Source organism: Oreochromis aureus, linkage group 3 (genome assembly GCF_013358895.1).
Source record: "Oreochromis aureus strain Israel breed Guangdong linkage group 3, ZZ_aureus, whole genome shotgun sequence".
NCBI lineage: Eukaryota > Metazoa > Chordata > Actinopteri > Cichliformes > Cichlidae > Oreochromis > Oreochromis aureus.
Window position 1 is genome coordinate 29,510,874 of NC_052944.1, and position 16,595 is coordinate 29,527,468.

The 16,595-nt window shown below is 37.0% G+C and overlaps 1 protein-coding gene across 1 annotated transcript in view; it reads left to right on the plus strand.

Moving 5' to 3' along the window:
• Positions 1-16,595, plus strand: part of LOC120433551 (obscurin-like) — a 64,158-nt gene that overhangs the window by 40,944 nt on the left and 6,619 nt on the right. Inside the window, exon 3 of the mRNA XM_039599881.1 lies at positions 16,179-16,472. Coding sequence (XP_039455815.1) covers positions 16,179-16,472 — 294 coding nt within the window. The remainder of the gene's footprint in view (positions 1-16,178; positions 16,473-16,595) is intronic.

A 16,595-nucleotide genomic window follows, 5' to 3' on the forward strand; every position in this document is an offset into this window, starting at 1 on the left:
TCCTCTGCTGCACCCCAAACTCCCAACCAAAGTGACACTCAGATTTACTCCTCTCTTCTCCACGGTCAGCCTTAAAAATGATAACTTTTGTAACTATTAAAAGTCAGATAGCACTAAAGATACAGACATACAAAAACAAAGAAGAGGAAACTAATTTTACTTTATTTCTTGTATTTCACTCTCCTGTAGGTGATCTTTCTGTCTATGAATCGATCAGAAACTCTGGAAACACTCGAAGTGGTACAGTATAAACTTTAATAGATCTCTTAGAGGTTAAATGTGTATTATTGTTAAAACTCATGAAACGCTGTTATTTCAGAGAGACCAGCACATGAATACAATAATGTATCATCTACTATTATTCTTGATAAGAGAAGTACATAAAATAAAATATATAATTATTTGATTTTTTTTAACTTTTCATCAGCAGTTTGAGAGGAAAGAGAGTGTATGGGTTAGTACATGCACTAATACCATCACCTTTATATGGAAATGTGACACTACAGAGGAGAGCTTTGACTACAATAATGTGAATCCCAGTCAATGATGCTATAAAATGACACTTAGAGAAAAATATATCTTTTTACTGTTAAAGCTGCAGAGCTTTGGATACATGTGTCCTAAATCTGATGAAGCGTTTATTCTGAAATTGAACTAGGAACTGGTAACAAGTAAAAACTGTGTGCATGCTTTGAATGTCAGTGCTCTTATATCATTCTCCCTTGCAGACTTTCATTCGCGTCACCCACATCCTCCCAATCTCCACCTCACTAACACCTCAGTCAGAGCTCCATCCAAGCCTCAGTCTTCATCTTCACCACCACCAGAGTCTAGACTCCAGGGGAAGCTCTCCTAAGTCCTATCACTGTTTGGATTCTGTTCTGCCATGATGGGTCATTGAAGTTGAACTGCCAAAGGCATTAATTCATTTCTCTATCTTAACAAATCACGTTCAATTCCTCCAAGTTATACTTCCTTATTGAACTAATAGAGCCTACCTTTGTATTATTGCATATTATTTTTTTGCTGAATGTAGTTTGTATATTAAATAGTGTGGGAACATATATATATGCATGTATAGAAATGTGTGTGTTCACCTGTGATGTTTACTTCATTAGATGCTGTAAATTTTAAGTATGATGCTGATTTCACATCAGACCACTTAGAGTAGCACAAGCTCTCCTTTTTGCCTTTATCTGATGATCTGTTTTACTTCTTTGATTACTTGTTACTTACTGGTTACTTAAATAAATCTAACAAAGACAACCTGGTTATGTGTACATCAGTGTGTTTCAGATTTCCATTAGACATGATCTCCTTTCAAGCTTCTGATTGGTCAACATGGTTTTAGGGCAGCGGTCCCCAACTTTTTTTGCGCCACGTTTAATGTCAGACAATATTTTCACGGACCGGCCTTTAAGGTGTCGCCGATAAATACAACATGTAATTGTGTAACTTTATTAGCAGTGTCCTCCTGAAATGCGCCAACTACACTGAGAGTAACATCCTACTCTCTGCCCCTTAATGCTCTCTGGTCGCTATGGTAACACGTAAACATTTCTTTCAAAATAAGACACACAACTACAACATGGGAAAAAACACAGGGAAGCCGAGTTAATGATAAAAACCCTGAAAACCATAAATTTCACACCTGAGCCTCAGCTCTCAAGGCCTGGTACCAAACGACTCACAGACCGGTACCAGTCCGTGGCCCCGGGGTTGGGGACCACTGTTTTAGGGAACTCCTGAAATACATCAGATGCATCTGTGTCTCTCATTTATGGAGGCTTTGTTAAGATGCACAGAGCAGGTAAAAGGGGCAGAGGTCATGCATTCAAATGTTAAATAGAATTTAGTGCGAAAAAAAGTTTCCCAGTAACATTTTTGGTGTGATCTGAAGCCATGGAAATAAAGTGAAGGTGTACTGTCACAGAGAGACTGTATAATTCAGGCATGAGCTGCATTTTGGTTTGACATGTTCTTGACAGCTCAGCTAATTTTTTTCCAGGCTATACTAGATTTTATTTTTTTGTTAAGATGGAAAAACACCCGTAGACACCAGACCTTATAAACTGAATTTTATATGTGATAGAACCTTTCAAAACTTATTGCAAGCAGCAATATACTGCTTGTGTTTCCTGTAGGTATTAGGGGAAAAAAGCAATGTGCAGAGACTTCTATTTACTTATCATGATAGACTAAGATTATATTATATTATATTATACAAATATCCTACAACCTCTTTTACAGTGCTAGTCACATATTCACCGATAATGACCAAAATGAACAGTTCTGTAGGAGTAAACATGCAATTAATTTGATATTATATGAGTGTGTGTTTGTTATTTGTCACAGCTAATAGGCTAATAAGTGAACTGAATCATCAGTGCACTTTATGGGGGAGTTTTGTGGTGATAGACAAGGAACAGTAGACTGCAGTTGTGGTAGATGTGGCTACCCAGCAGACAGCAACAGTAGGAAGAAGGAGCACGAGAAAACAGAGAAATACCAGGGCGTGAAGGAGCAACTGGAGTAGATGTGGAATATAAAGTCAAAAGTAGTCCCAGCAGCAATAGGAGCAACAGGAGCTGTAACTCCGAAACATACAATACAAAATATATGTATGTTTATATGTGTATAGATATATATATTAATATTTACTTTTATGTTAATTATATGCAACAAAAATCTAATCCCCAGGCACAGACATCTGCTGGTCTGTTATTGCAGGGGGGAGGAGGCATAGGCACAACTCGAATCTCATGTCTGTGCAAAATCCTCTGGTGAAACTGAGCTCACTTAGAGTTACTGTTGAAAATAAATAAATAAATAAACACTTGTTTTTAGTGTTTATTTTTTCATTTAAAGGATTTTGCTTTGCTTAAGATCAACCATCTAAAGGGTCATTTCCTGTGTTTAGTGTCATAGCAAACTTAAAAAACCACCACAAAGTGAGCGGCGCATCACCCACACCCCCACACTGTGAGGGGGTTGGGGACACAGATGGCTATTCGATGACCATAACCATATCAAGTAAACTGCTGCATGAGCTGACATCAGTACAAAGCAAAAGAAGAAAAAATGTACAGTTTGGAGAGCTGTTTAAATTAAGTAAGAGTAAGATCATATGTGTATGTGGGGTTTTTTTTGTTTGTTTTAACATAAACTCTCTGTGCTTTGTAGCTTTTAACATATTGTTAACTTTAAATTTGACCTATTTTGACCTGTTAAAATTTAGATATATTGAGGTTGTTCCAGGTCAAATTTGACCCATATTAATAAAGAATTTAGATCCACCAAATCAGGGAAAATAATAGTTTAGACAATCTTAGAGAGTGAGGGGATGCATGAAGAATGGAGAAGAAAAGGGTGATGTGCAGAGCTCTAATACCTACACAAAGATACGGTTGATGAGCCACCATAAAGAAATGGAAAAGAGTTGTTGAAGCTAGGCTAGGACTGCATCAAGAGTGAAAAGGAAAATTTGCCAGATGGTAGATGGACCTATATTGCATTGTTGATAGATGCAAAACACTCTTGACAATTATATTCTATTCAAATCTGCAAAGAAATACAGTGATACATTTTCACCATGAAGCAACTAAGCAAGAATAACACAACATCAAACTGCAATGATGGCATTACAGAATGAAGTCTTTGTTCTTTTAAGCAGCCCACATGTGTGTAAAATACTGTTGGTGGTTACTGACTATTCTCCCACGGGCTTATTTTTATCACCGTAAGGCCTCACAGTGTCTGCTTGGGCCACCTAGTAAAGAGGAAATGCAGCCTGTGGTTTCAGCCTGAAGTCTTCTGTGTAGCAGATGTCTTGTTTTCTGTTATCAGCTCACAGCAGAGAGTTAGCAAGTAATGACGACAGGAGTACAGTGAGAAGAATTTGACTTTGTTGTGTTTGTGTTTGACAAATACTCATATGATCTGCCTGTATTGAAATAATAGTAATCATTTTCACTGGCACATTTAAGTATGCATGACACTGTGTGAAAACGGATGGAAAGTCAGTGTCGTGCTGTCTGGGCTTCCCCTGATTATAGGGGAAGACAGACTGTCGCTCTGCTGGCCACTTATAGGGCAGCTTTGGTCCAGTTCACTCTTAAAGTGTTTTATACAATGAAGCAATATCTCATTTATTGATTTGCTTTCATTTGAATATTATCCCATTACTGCAACAGTAGTAAAAGGTGACACCAAGATTTTACCCAAGGAATTTACGAAAAATAGCTGGTATATATATATATTTTCTTTTTTTTGTAGTTTCTAAAATATATTTAAAATCTATAAAGAATATATCAAAAAATGTTGTTCTGGTTCAGCACTGATGATTTTGGGCACTATTGATGTGGTGAAAAAGCTGTTGATGACACATATGGTCCTTGAGTGTATATTCAAGTAGCTCTACATACAAAGTCTTTAGTTTCAGTTCAACCACACAATGAGTCATTTCCTGTGTTTGGGGTCAAACAAACAATTCCACCACAAAATGAGAACATTAACAGATCTATGTAGAGGTCAAAGGAGCCATTTCACTATTGTATATTTTACACACATTTGAGCTAACAGTAAAATAGATATGCATGTTTTTATGTAGCCTGAAGGAAACATTTTAACTTAATTCCTCTAATAAATAATGAAAAGAAAAATCAAATTAATTAAAAAAAAACAATTTACTTAAAGTACCGAGTCTAAAGTAGAAACTCAGGCCAACAAAACACTTACAATCCTTCATAAGTTAGAGTTAGAAATTCTGTGATCAGTGAAAAAACAAACAAACATATATTATCCATTTGTATAAAGATGCAAAATATGTATTTTGTGAAACTGTAGCAGGCTATGATGAATTGCAATAGTTATTTTATTCTGCACTGCTACTGTGTTTTATTGTATGATCAGGATTTGTGGTTAAGGAGATGACGTGATTATCATTGTCATCATTGTTATTATTATCTCAGTACAACTGTTTCTGATACATTATGTCTGCAGAATGTGTCTGAGGACTAGATAGATTCGCATGGGGATTGACTAACATTTATGTAGCTTTGGGCTTCAGAATGTTTATTTAGTATCCTTATTTCAGTTCCTCTGGTGACTCAAAGTCAGAATATTGAGATTTTAACAGGGCCACTTCAATGGCTCTACCACCATCAACAAAAGAGGGTGGTAGAGTGCTGTCCCTGTCCCCTGTAAAGATTTGTGAGGGGAAAAAAAATTATCTCAAACAATTAAGAAAATATGACACATTACAAACAAATACAGGTTACAACATGTGTAGTTGCCTGTACATGCCTTTTTTGTGGTCAGACTTTAATACATTCTGCTTTAAACTGGACATTGAACATTACATGCATAAAGGCTACACCATTTAAACCATAGAGCCCTGCTCTCAATAACTGACTTAGATTCAACACCATCTGTGGAGCTGGGTTTAAGTAATAGGTGCTTAAAATTTTTGAGAACATGTTTTGCGCCATCTTGTGTCAGTACAGAATGTGACATCACTGGGTGCTTGCTGCTAATACAGAGCTTCCCAAAGTGTGGGGCCCGCCCCCTAGGGGGGCGAAGAGCCATTGCAGGGGGGCGCGGTATGAAAAGGGGAAAAAAAACCCCAAAACGCTTGGACACTGCTAGCACAGGGCGCCCACACAAACGCAAAGCAGGAGATGAAGCATAGCTGAATATGTTTGCAAACCAACTTCATTCTAAGCCAAAGACTGGAAAATATGATGAAGCAAATCTTCCCCTTGGCTTCACCTGCACAAGTGCCAAGGTAGGTCTCCCTGCAGAATTGCTTTTCCCTGTGTCGGGAGCAGCGCTGGGCTCTCCAAATCACGGACAAACAGTATCCCACATTCTTGATTTTTAGTTCACAAACACTTCTGTGAATGACTAACTACTCCTGACATTTGGGAGATGTTAGGTCTTTATACAGTAAAGTTACAGCGGGATACAAATAATATCAGGCTGATCCTGCCACGATTTGTTCCCCGTGTCTAAATCACGGACAAACAGTATCCCACAGTTGTTTATGTTTTTGAACCCATTTTGCACAGAGAGACATTTTTTGAAAAATGTATTGACAGCAATGTTGAAAATTATTACACAGGAAAAAAAACAACTACACGTAAAATAATTACACCCTGACGCCTCTGCCTTTCTAAATGGAGGGACAGTAACCGCCTGTGTATATGTAAGCGTGTAAAACCTTAAGATAGTCAGATTAACAGTATTTTGTCTCTATCTGCCATTCTGCAATTCATCTCATGTAAACAATAACGTGGCGCACAGCGTGATGCGAAAAAAGGCACATACCTTTGTCGTTGCGTGACGAACTCTGTATTCCTCGTCCACACTTAAACGCAAAAAAGGAGTTTTTTAAAAATCTCCGTTTTCGGTGATTCGAAACACAGTTTATGTGTGGACGAAACAGCTGCGTTTTCAAAAATACCCTTGTAGGTGCGGACGGAGCGTAAAAGAGTTAGTAGTTTATCTTATTACTACCTGTAATTTATTCCAGAGTACTTGTATTTGCTTAATTGTTTACTAAATGTTTGAGGTGTGAAATAAACCGCAATGGAGCAAAGTATGGTTGTGTGTGGGAGGAGGATGTGTTTGTGCGTGCGCGCGCACACGCGGTGGGGGGCGCGAACATTTTTCTTGTAAAACAAAGGGGGCCTAGCAAAAAGTTTGGGAACCACTGCTGCTAATACATTAGTTTATGTTAGCTAACTAGTAACAGAACCAATAACTCGGAGCAATATGAGCAAACTAAAACTAAAAATCTGTTTAAGGGGATCACTTTTCGGCTGTCTCTGCCTGCAACAATGAATTTTATGTTAAGAAACTAAGGATATACTGTCCACTTTCACTCACTGTCTCTTAAGGTCCTTTGTGGTTTGTCTAGCCTGTTAAGCCCCAAAGGGGTTTCGGAGCTTCCTGCTCGAAAATGAAATGCCCAAAATTAATTGACTATTTCTCTGCAATTACAAACCGTGTGTATACAATCTTGGTATCAAAATAAAGCTAACACTTGTGAAGTTTAATCAGAGGTGTAAATATTGCAGCGGATATTACTGTGTCAAAGTCACTGAGACTAGAAGACAGAAAAAGTAAAAAAGTAAGTAGATTTTTTCCTCTCCTAATTTATTTCTTTATTTTTTAGCATATAACTCTTTTAAATTATGCTTTAGTTCACATTTTATTCCAGAAATTTAGTAACCAACATATAAACATCATCTGTGCAAAGATTTATGTTTCTAAACTGAAACAGTGAAAAATTACAGCACTATCGATACATAAATATCCAGTCGTACAAAGATGTCCAATTTTGGCACACATTGGACACCATGTTGAATTTTTTAGATATTAAAGAGCAGAAATGATTTAATTTTATTAACAGGCCTAAAAATGCATGTTTTTGAATATTTTGGAGACAACTGATTCTGAGTCACGCTTACAGAAGGCCTTCAAAATACAGGGAAACAGAGCCAGTTGTTTATATCGAAATCTGCAAAATTGGATATAAACCAAATTTAAATGTGAGCGGGGAGCGGTTGAAGTTCTCTCAGTCAAATTGATGGAGTGTTTATATCATATGATACATGTTTAATGAACTAATGGAAGAACATGCGACACCATCCTATCAGATGCCTTTGCTGGTCGGGGTCAGTGATGAATCAGGTGAGGAGGATTCAAGACTGAGCCGAGAGATAAGTTGGAGCCCCTAATGCTGTGTGCCTTTGTTTGGTTGGTGTGTTCTCCTGAGGAGACAGGCTGACGGTCTGTAAGACCCAGTAACTGACCAAAGGAGGCCGACAGCTGATTTAGCACCGACTTGAGCATAGGACTCCACTTGAGGCAACGAAGAAAGGCCGAAAGGCTGAGTATCACACTGGACGGGAAGCTGTGGGATAGCAAGCTGAACGAAACGCCTGTTCTTTTGATTCACACATAGAATACGTTTGGAAGGAGGGATTTGTTAGGATTAAAATGATTAAATAAAGTTGTTTTTTATGATTTTTATATACACATTGCTATGTACTCATTAAAGAGTCAACATGTAGAGTGCAGAGGGTTTTGCAACATGCTTACACATCATACTTAGTTAGCAGTCTTGGCTAAGCTCGAGGTGGTAGCCAGGGGAGAGGAATGTCTTCATGCATGCTCAATCATCCGGATGAGTAAATCCCAAAAAGTGGATTATTTTCATCTGGATGTAGTGTTTTCAGTGGGAGAAACATTTGGTCATTCATCCAAGTGACTTCTTCAGTCTCAGCTGACACCAGGTTTCCCTAACATTATAAACAGTACTTTTGCATAATGCCTGAGACCAGCCCACTGAATGAACAATGGCCTATGAGGTCAGTTCCTTGATCATTAATATGCAAACTGACATGACCATTGATCAACAATCACTGATCAAAGACCATTGCTCAATGGCTATCAGTACCATTCACCGAGAGTCGGAGAATGGCTGCAATCACAGCATTGTAAGATGGTGAGAGGAAGGTCTTTGCATCCTTGCTTGTGCTGTTGCACCCGCAACCCAGCCCTGGATAAGTGGAAGAGGCTGGATGGATGGATTAAGGAATAATAAATTCATCTGCTTGGCTGGGTGTTAAATATTTCCCACACCTCTGATAATAAATGATAAAGACTTTGACTTCAGAATGTATTATTTACATCATGGCATGTTGTGATAAGTCTATTAAGTGAAGGAGGAGGAAGTATTATTTTCACAGAGAAGCACTGAATCCTTACAGAATGGTTATGATTGTACTGTGTGAGCACCAACATCACTGTACAGAGTTTGTAAACAAGCTTTTGCACAACAATTTTTGTTGAGAGGGGGCTGAACACATACATAGGCAATATGGAGATATTTTTTTGTCACTGGTGTAATGCCAAGAATGGTTAGCAGGAGGCAGAATTTCTTCTTCAGAGTTTTTTTTTTTTTTTTTTTTTACTACACCCTTTCTGGGCTTCCTTCCTTTTAAACTCAACTCAGCAGATACAAGCTACACCCAGCTGTACACTGCAAACATATCAGCTTGTTTCTTGTTCAGAAGTTTAAAATAAAACCATGTCCTATTATGTTTCTGTGACTATTTTCAGATTATGCCCAGTGTTCTTAAAATCACTGTGCCTGTCATGTGTGCTGTGGATTCAATAGTATGTGGATAAATATACTGTAAATGCTTGCACAGTACAGTTCATCCTCTAAGTCTGCATGTAACCAGCTATGTTTTGGCTGTATGGCTATATCTTCTGATCAGATATATTTAATTACACAGTCTAAAGGCAGCATTTTAATAACTGCATACAAAATAAATTGATTTGAGGATGGAGGCCCTAGATTAGAAACTCTCAAACTATTGACATTCAGTGGTGTGCTGCTGTTTTGACAACACAAAACCACATGCATTCATGGGAAACCTGCAACAGCAACACAACAGACAGCAGTGACAAACGCTATGACATCATCTGAGTCAAAATTAGCATGCAAACTCAGAGATGGGTGGTGGTGGACGGTAAAGATACAAATAGGTGTTGGCAGGCCAAACAAGGTTAAATGGCACATAAGATTTCACGTTCAGATATGTACAGCAGGAGAGTTTCAGGTCCGACATCTGCAGATGCAGGATGACATCGAGATCCACAACACAAAGCCTGAGGTTAACTTTGAGGCCTGCCTGATCAACACTGTGCTTCAAACTGTTTATTTCTTGTATCATTTTTCAGTCGTTTGGAGAATTATATTATTTATTATTTTTCTGTTGCTACACAGAGTGAAAGGATGAGACTTGATCTTGTTTCATAACATGTTTAATAAACAGAGCACAAAACAATGGAATAAAATTAACCTTTTTATTTTTACTGATCCATTATTTAGCACACTGGTACAGCACTCATCCCTCCTTTTGAACATTAAACCACACTTTACATGTTCTTTATTAAACCGACAGTATTTCCTTCACGTTTTGGTCTCACTCAGTCTCTGCACATTAATCAAAGCTCTGCTATACACAAAAGAGTGATCCAAAGCGAATCTCAGGTTTACTCCTCTCTATTCTTATTTGTTATCCTTTCACCAACTAATCAAGATGTAAATCCAGTAAACAGTAAACGCAATAAATGGTGTAATGCATTTTTAAGCAATAAATTGCAAAAAAAAATAAAAAATAAAACTTAAATACAAATTAATGTTTAAGTTTAAAAAAATATCAGAAGGTCCAATAAATGTTCCATTAAAAAAAAAAAGAAGAAAGAATTTTCAGGCAATTACTTCATGATTCAAACTTGAAAGAGTTAAAAAAAAAAATCCGGAACAAAATCAAGGTTTTTAAAATAATCTCTGGGGTCGTATTTTGTGATCATTGCAAATTATGTTTGAATGATGGAGAAATTTACTGTTGATATTACACACTCAACATAAAGTAGAAGATTTGGTAACTTTAAAGCTCTTGAATCTAGCCGAGCAGATTGTTTTTGACATGTGTTTGTGTCTTTGAATAAACTTCTTTGAAAATTGGGAATGCTGTACAATTTCTGACAGATGTAAGATTTTGAAAACACTTTTTGAACAGAAAAAATTCTAATAAATTCCAAGAAGGAATTTAAAAAAATCTATATTTGCCTGAGTAGCCTTCATGACTTACATGTATAACTTACATGTGTTTTTTTGTTTGTTTTGTTTTGTTTTGTTTTGTTTTTGTCACAGGCTTTTTTTTTTATCTACTGAAAGATTTCTGGGCGGGCCACCAAGGAAAGAGGAAATGCAGCTTGTGGTTTAAGTCAGAAGTCTTCCGTTCAGCAGATGTCATGCTTTATGTTATCAGCACACAGCAGAGAGTTAACAAGGAACGCAAGCCAAGAGCAGAGTGGATATTTGACTTTGCTCTTTGTGCACATTTGTATATGATGACAGAAACAACTGACTGTGAAATGTAAACTGAGCCTGGCTGACATGAAGTGTCTCTACTTTTAAACTACTTTTAAGCAGGACAATGATGCTGCAGCTCTGAAACCACAAAGACGAGTTTTTTATTTGAGTTTGGACAAAGGTCCCACACAGAGATTGAGTAGTATGATTAGGAAATAAAACTGTAAATAACATAAATAATTTAATCGAAACTAATATCTAAACTCAATCAGAATTTGTTTTGTTAAAAAAAATAAAGGTATAGGTATACTATTCTAGCAATAGTAAAAAAAAAATATTTCTTTATGCTTTGTTCTCATTGTTTACATTATTATTAAAAATGTATTAATTGAACTAATGAAATCAAACCAAGAAGTATCGCTGAATAATTTATGAACATGAAAATAGACCCTTGTTGCACATTATTGTCCTTTCAGATTCATGAGTTTTGAAACCATGATAAGATGGTAAGAATTACACTCAAGATATCACCCAAATAAACTCGTGCTAATATTTTTGTGTGGTATAACTGTAAGTTACCACATACCTACAAGCTTATCTGTACCATCGCTTCACTAGGAAAAAAAAAATCAGATAACTTGCTTTAGAGTGATAGCTGTTATCAGAGAGAGCTCGACTGCTGCACACATGAAACAGCTCTAACCAACCATTCCCGCATGCAAGTAGTTTTATTAAAAACATGTTATATGAATTGTCTTCTCATTTATTAGGGTTGCATGATTATGGTCAAAATTCTTTTCACAATTATTTTAAACAATACTGATGACTGATTGAACTGCTTTTATGTAAACATAAAACTGCTTTCACATTCATGTTGTGTCACATTCCTGTTAGCATCAAAATACAAACACAGTTCTTAAAATGTCAGCACACTGTTTAAAATAGAAATAAAAAAAGATAATGCTGTAATTTGCAAATCTCATGAATCCATATGTTCAAAATAAAATGTAGAAAGCATATTAAATGTACCATTTTTAAGAGAAAAAATATTGGCTCGTTTCGAATTTTATGGCAGCAAAATTTCTCACAAAGCTGGGACAGAGCCATGTTTACCACTGTGATGCAAATATTTGAATCTTGGATTGTCTCTAATCAAGAATTCAAACATGTGCTCCAAGTTCCTGTTTTTCAGTCATGAAAGATGTATGCTGTACAATTTCACCCTGGAATAAGAACAGTTCACATAAACCATTAAAAGGACAAAATTACCATCACAGTCATGCCCACAATGAGTGGTTGTGTACAAAAGTGTGTAAACATCTGCCTACAATTGTAAAGTTTTTTGGACTTTTTTTTTTCTTTTTTGTTTTAGTTAAGAAAAGAAAAAGGATGTAATTGAAAGCCTTTGTAAACTAAATCATGGATGACTTACATCATCATGATTGTCAACACGTAGGGCACAGTTATTAAGTGTTCCAGTTTTTATTTTCAAACTGTTTTTAATTTTCCCATGCTTTTAAATTCAGTCATGTTCAGGTTGTCTTTAGATTTTATGTCTTAATGCCGTATGTTCCTTCAATAAGTTAAATTAGAAATTAGAAATTGAACTATGAATTTAAATGTTGCCTTCAGTTTGTGAAATATGCAAGTCTGTTGTTTCAGTTCAACCACACAAATTGTTATTTCCTGCGTTTGGGCTGACAAACAAATTTAAAACAGGAACTCAAGCGCAACATAACAAGATATACAGATCTATGCTGAGGTTAAGGGAGCTTTGCTCACTATAGTACTGCATGATAATACCTGAGCTCACAGTCAAAAACAATATAAGCATACATATTTACATACTTGACTGAAAATACAGGCTCCAAAGTAGAAACTCAGTCTAGCAAAGGTGCTATTGTTATTGTTATTTCAAATGACTGAAATACTTGATTGACACATTTCAGAAAGATGAAAAAAAAGAAGCATTTGTGAGCGACTAACAGCAAATCAGGTGATATATCAATAATAAGCCATACTCATAAAATGAAGCCAAGGACAATGTAAATATGAGGTCAATCCAGCTCTGAAACAGAGAGAGAAAACTTCAGACTAATCTATCAGTGTTAGGAAAAAAAGTATCAGGTCAGACAAATTAAACCCAAAACAACAACATAGAAAAAAATATAGTAACACTACAATCTGAAGATAAAAAGAAAGAAGCTTGTTGGATATTCGGAGATCAGATCAGACCCAGATACATTTGTACAGATGGCGTCCAGAGCAGGAATCATTGTGAGTGCAGAGAACTGGAGGTACACAAGTGTGATGACAATGAACTATCGGCGAGATGACATTTATAAATGGCAGCATAACTGTCTGTGGATCTACCAAAATACTAACTGATGACTCCCAGTGTCCAAGGCCTGCAGCATGATACAGAGGACACTTTAAAAATCACATAAGAGTTTCTAAAGAAGAATACTGAGAAAAATTATGACCTGGAGAAATATGTCAGCTGACAACACAAAAATAGAGAAATATAACAACACAAGAAACAAATGTTTATGCTTACAATAGACAGGAAATGCAAACACGTCACACAGCTGCTGTGGTCAAAGCTACACAAGCTGTGTGAGGTTTGTATAAAAAAGGGAAGCGCAGAGAGGCAGCAGTCAGAAGAAGAAGCTGAGAGCTCTTCTCTTGTCTGTATTAAATGCAGCTTCTAATCGTTCTGCATTTTTTATTTATAATAAATATTATTTATATTAAGTAAACAGTCAGATTGAGATTGGCGAGGATCCGAGTGGGGCACGGCTGGATCTGAAGATGGGATACACTTTGCACTGCATAATGGGCTTATTATTGTGTAAGTACATTTCTAGCTTCGTCTGAATGGCACTAATTAATAAAAAGCTTCTAATCTGTGAGCATTATAGTCTATAACTGGTTAAAACTGTTTAATTTTATGATTCTTAAAGCAAAATGTTGCTGGTGCCTTTGCTCAGTTTAGTCTGGAGCATTATGTTCGATACACGGTTGCTTTTATTGCTTTCATTTCTCGTCTCGTTTATTTTTCTGACGGTTTGATTCTGATAATGTTTCAATCTTTATTGTAGTGCTCAGTACGCTCTTCTACGTAAATGCTGATGGTGAGAAATTTCTTTTCTTTGCTTTGCATTTATAGAATATGCATGATATTGCTTTCCAGATTCACACCTCCTGTACCACTCTAAATGATTTCTTAACATATTTTTATACAGTTTATATAACATTTTAAAATACTCAAATCTGATACAGTTGCCAAAATTGTCAGGAAAAAAGACAATACACACACACACACAGAAACAGAAACAGTACCTACAGTGTTCTGAGTCTCCCTGTTTTCAAACTGTGTGTGAAATACTGTTTTGGTATTTTATTGTCATTTCCAAATGGACTGGTTCTTATAAAGCGCTTTTCTACTCTTTCTGAGCACTCAAAGCGCTTTATACAACTAATTCATTCACCCAATCACACCCATTCACACAAGCACTTTTTTCTGAACTCCTAAGTGCTAAGTATCTACCATTCATACTCCGATGAACGCAACAGAGAGCAACTTGGGGTTAGTATCTTGCCCAAGGATATTTGGCATGCAGACAGGAGCAGCCTGGGATCGAACCACCAACCTTATGGTTAGTAGCTGACCTGCTCTGCCACCTGAGCTACAGCCACCCCAAATGACAAAGATAAAGAAGGACATTAATAAACTCTGATGTGGGAGAGTAGGCTCTGTGTAAATATGATGCAGCCCCCACAGGAATAACAGACACCATTCAGTGTAATGTTACCTTTGAGTGTTATTAAAGGAAAATGTAGAGAGGACACAAAACATGTAAAAGTAATTTGATTGTGTAACATTTGTCTTTGAATAGATGAAGAATAAATCAGAGGGAATCTGTAGTTTTTGTATGTCACATGCAAGTAAATATTTTCTATTTGGTGCTAGAAGCTAAATGACTGAGTGAATAAAGTGTGATCTTTTCTCAGAATACTCAGATCTGACTCTGGTCTTCTCAACATTCTTGTCCTTTTTGGATCAGCCTTCGACACTATCTCTCACTCCATCCTTCTAAACAGACCTTCCTCTCTTGGCATCTCTGACACACCCCTTGCCCTGTTCCAATCACATCTCCTTGACCGCTTACAGTTTATCCAACTTAAATCTTTCCACTCGCATCTATTTCAAGTCACTTCTGGTGTATCCCAAGGTTCAGTCTTAGGCCCTCTTCTCTTCATAATATACATCATCCCTCTTGGTAAATTAGATCTTCACTTTCACTGTTTTGCTGATAACACCCATTTATATCTCTCCTGCGGACCTGATTCCTCCCTCCCACCTTCTTCCCTTACAGAATGCTTATCCAAATAAAAATCCTAGTTCAGCTCTAATTTCCTCAAGCTCAATGAGCATAAAACTGAAATCCTTCTTATTGGCACATTAAACCCAATCTGTTGAAGGCAAATCATTTCTCACTCACTATTGATGACTCCACATTTTTCCCTTCACCTCAGGTTAAGAGCCTTGCTGTCATCCTACACAGTTTATTATCCTATAAATCTCACATCAATAATCTCACTCGTTCTGCCTATTTCCATCTATGCAACATTAACCGATTATGTCCTTCTCTTTCTACCCAGTCTACGTCCATTCTTGTCCACAGCCTCATTACCTCCCGCATTGACTATTGTAATACTCTCTTGCATGGTCTCCCCCCAAAATCCTTTCATAAGCTTCAACTGGTTCAAAACTCCACTGCCCGCATTATTACCAGAACCTCCTCCTACCATCACCCCTGTTCGTCACGAACTTCACTGGCTCCCTGTGAAAATCCGAATAGTAAACAAGATTCTTCTGCTCACCTCCAAGGCCCGTCATAACCTCGCTCCTCCCTAACTTTCTAACCTGTTAAGCACCACCTCTTCTGCCTGCTCACTTCAATCTTCTTCTTCTATCAAACTTGTTGTGCCTTCTTTCCACCTCAGCACCATGGAAAGCAGAGCTTTCAGCGGATCTGCTCCCGGGCTGTGGGAATCTCTACCTGCAGATATAAGAAACATAGGTTCTCTCCCCCAATTAAAATCTCAACTCAAAATCTATCTGTTCAACTCTGCATATTCACTGTAAAGTGTCGTTGGGTGTTTGAAAGGCGCTTTTAAATACAATTTATAGTTATTATTATTATTATTTCTATAACAAAGTTCTTCCTGAAGCACGTGACAATCTGATATTTCTCTTTTCCTATAACTTCAACAGCAAGTAAACCCAGAGCCACACTGACAGATGCTGTGCTAACTCTTGAACCCAACTGGTCCAGTTTTGTTATTGAAGAGTCTGTTACCTTCAAATGTGACATGAATGAAGGTGAAGACACTGACTGGGAATACAAAATCAACAAGGATGGTCGAGAATTTAGCCCCTACAACACACACAAAGACTATACATTAGAAATTAGCTCTAAGGGTGACAGCGGTGAATATCAGTGCTCTGGTCTCAAAAAGAGCTCACATGACACAAGGAACAGTAATACTGTGTCTATAACTGTATTAGGTAAGTTCTCAGTGAACAATAGCATGAATTGTTCTGTTCAAATACTCATCTGAATAATAAAGTTAATTTTTTTTTCTACTTTCTCTTTCTAATTTACTGTCTGCTCTGATAATGGCCTATAAC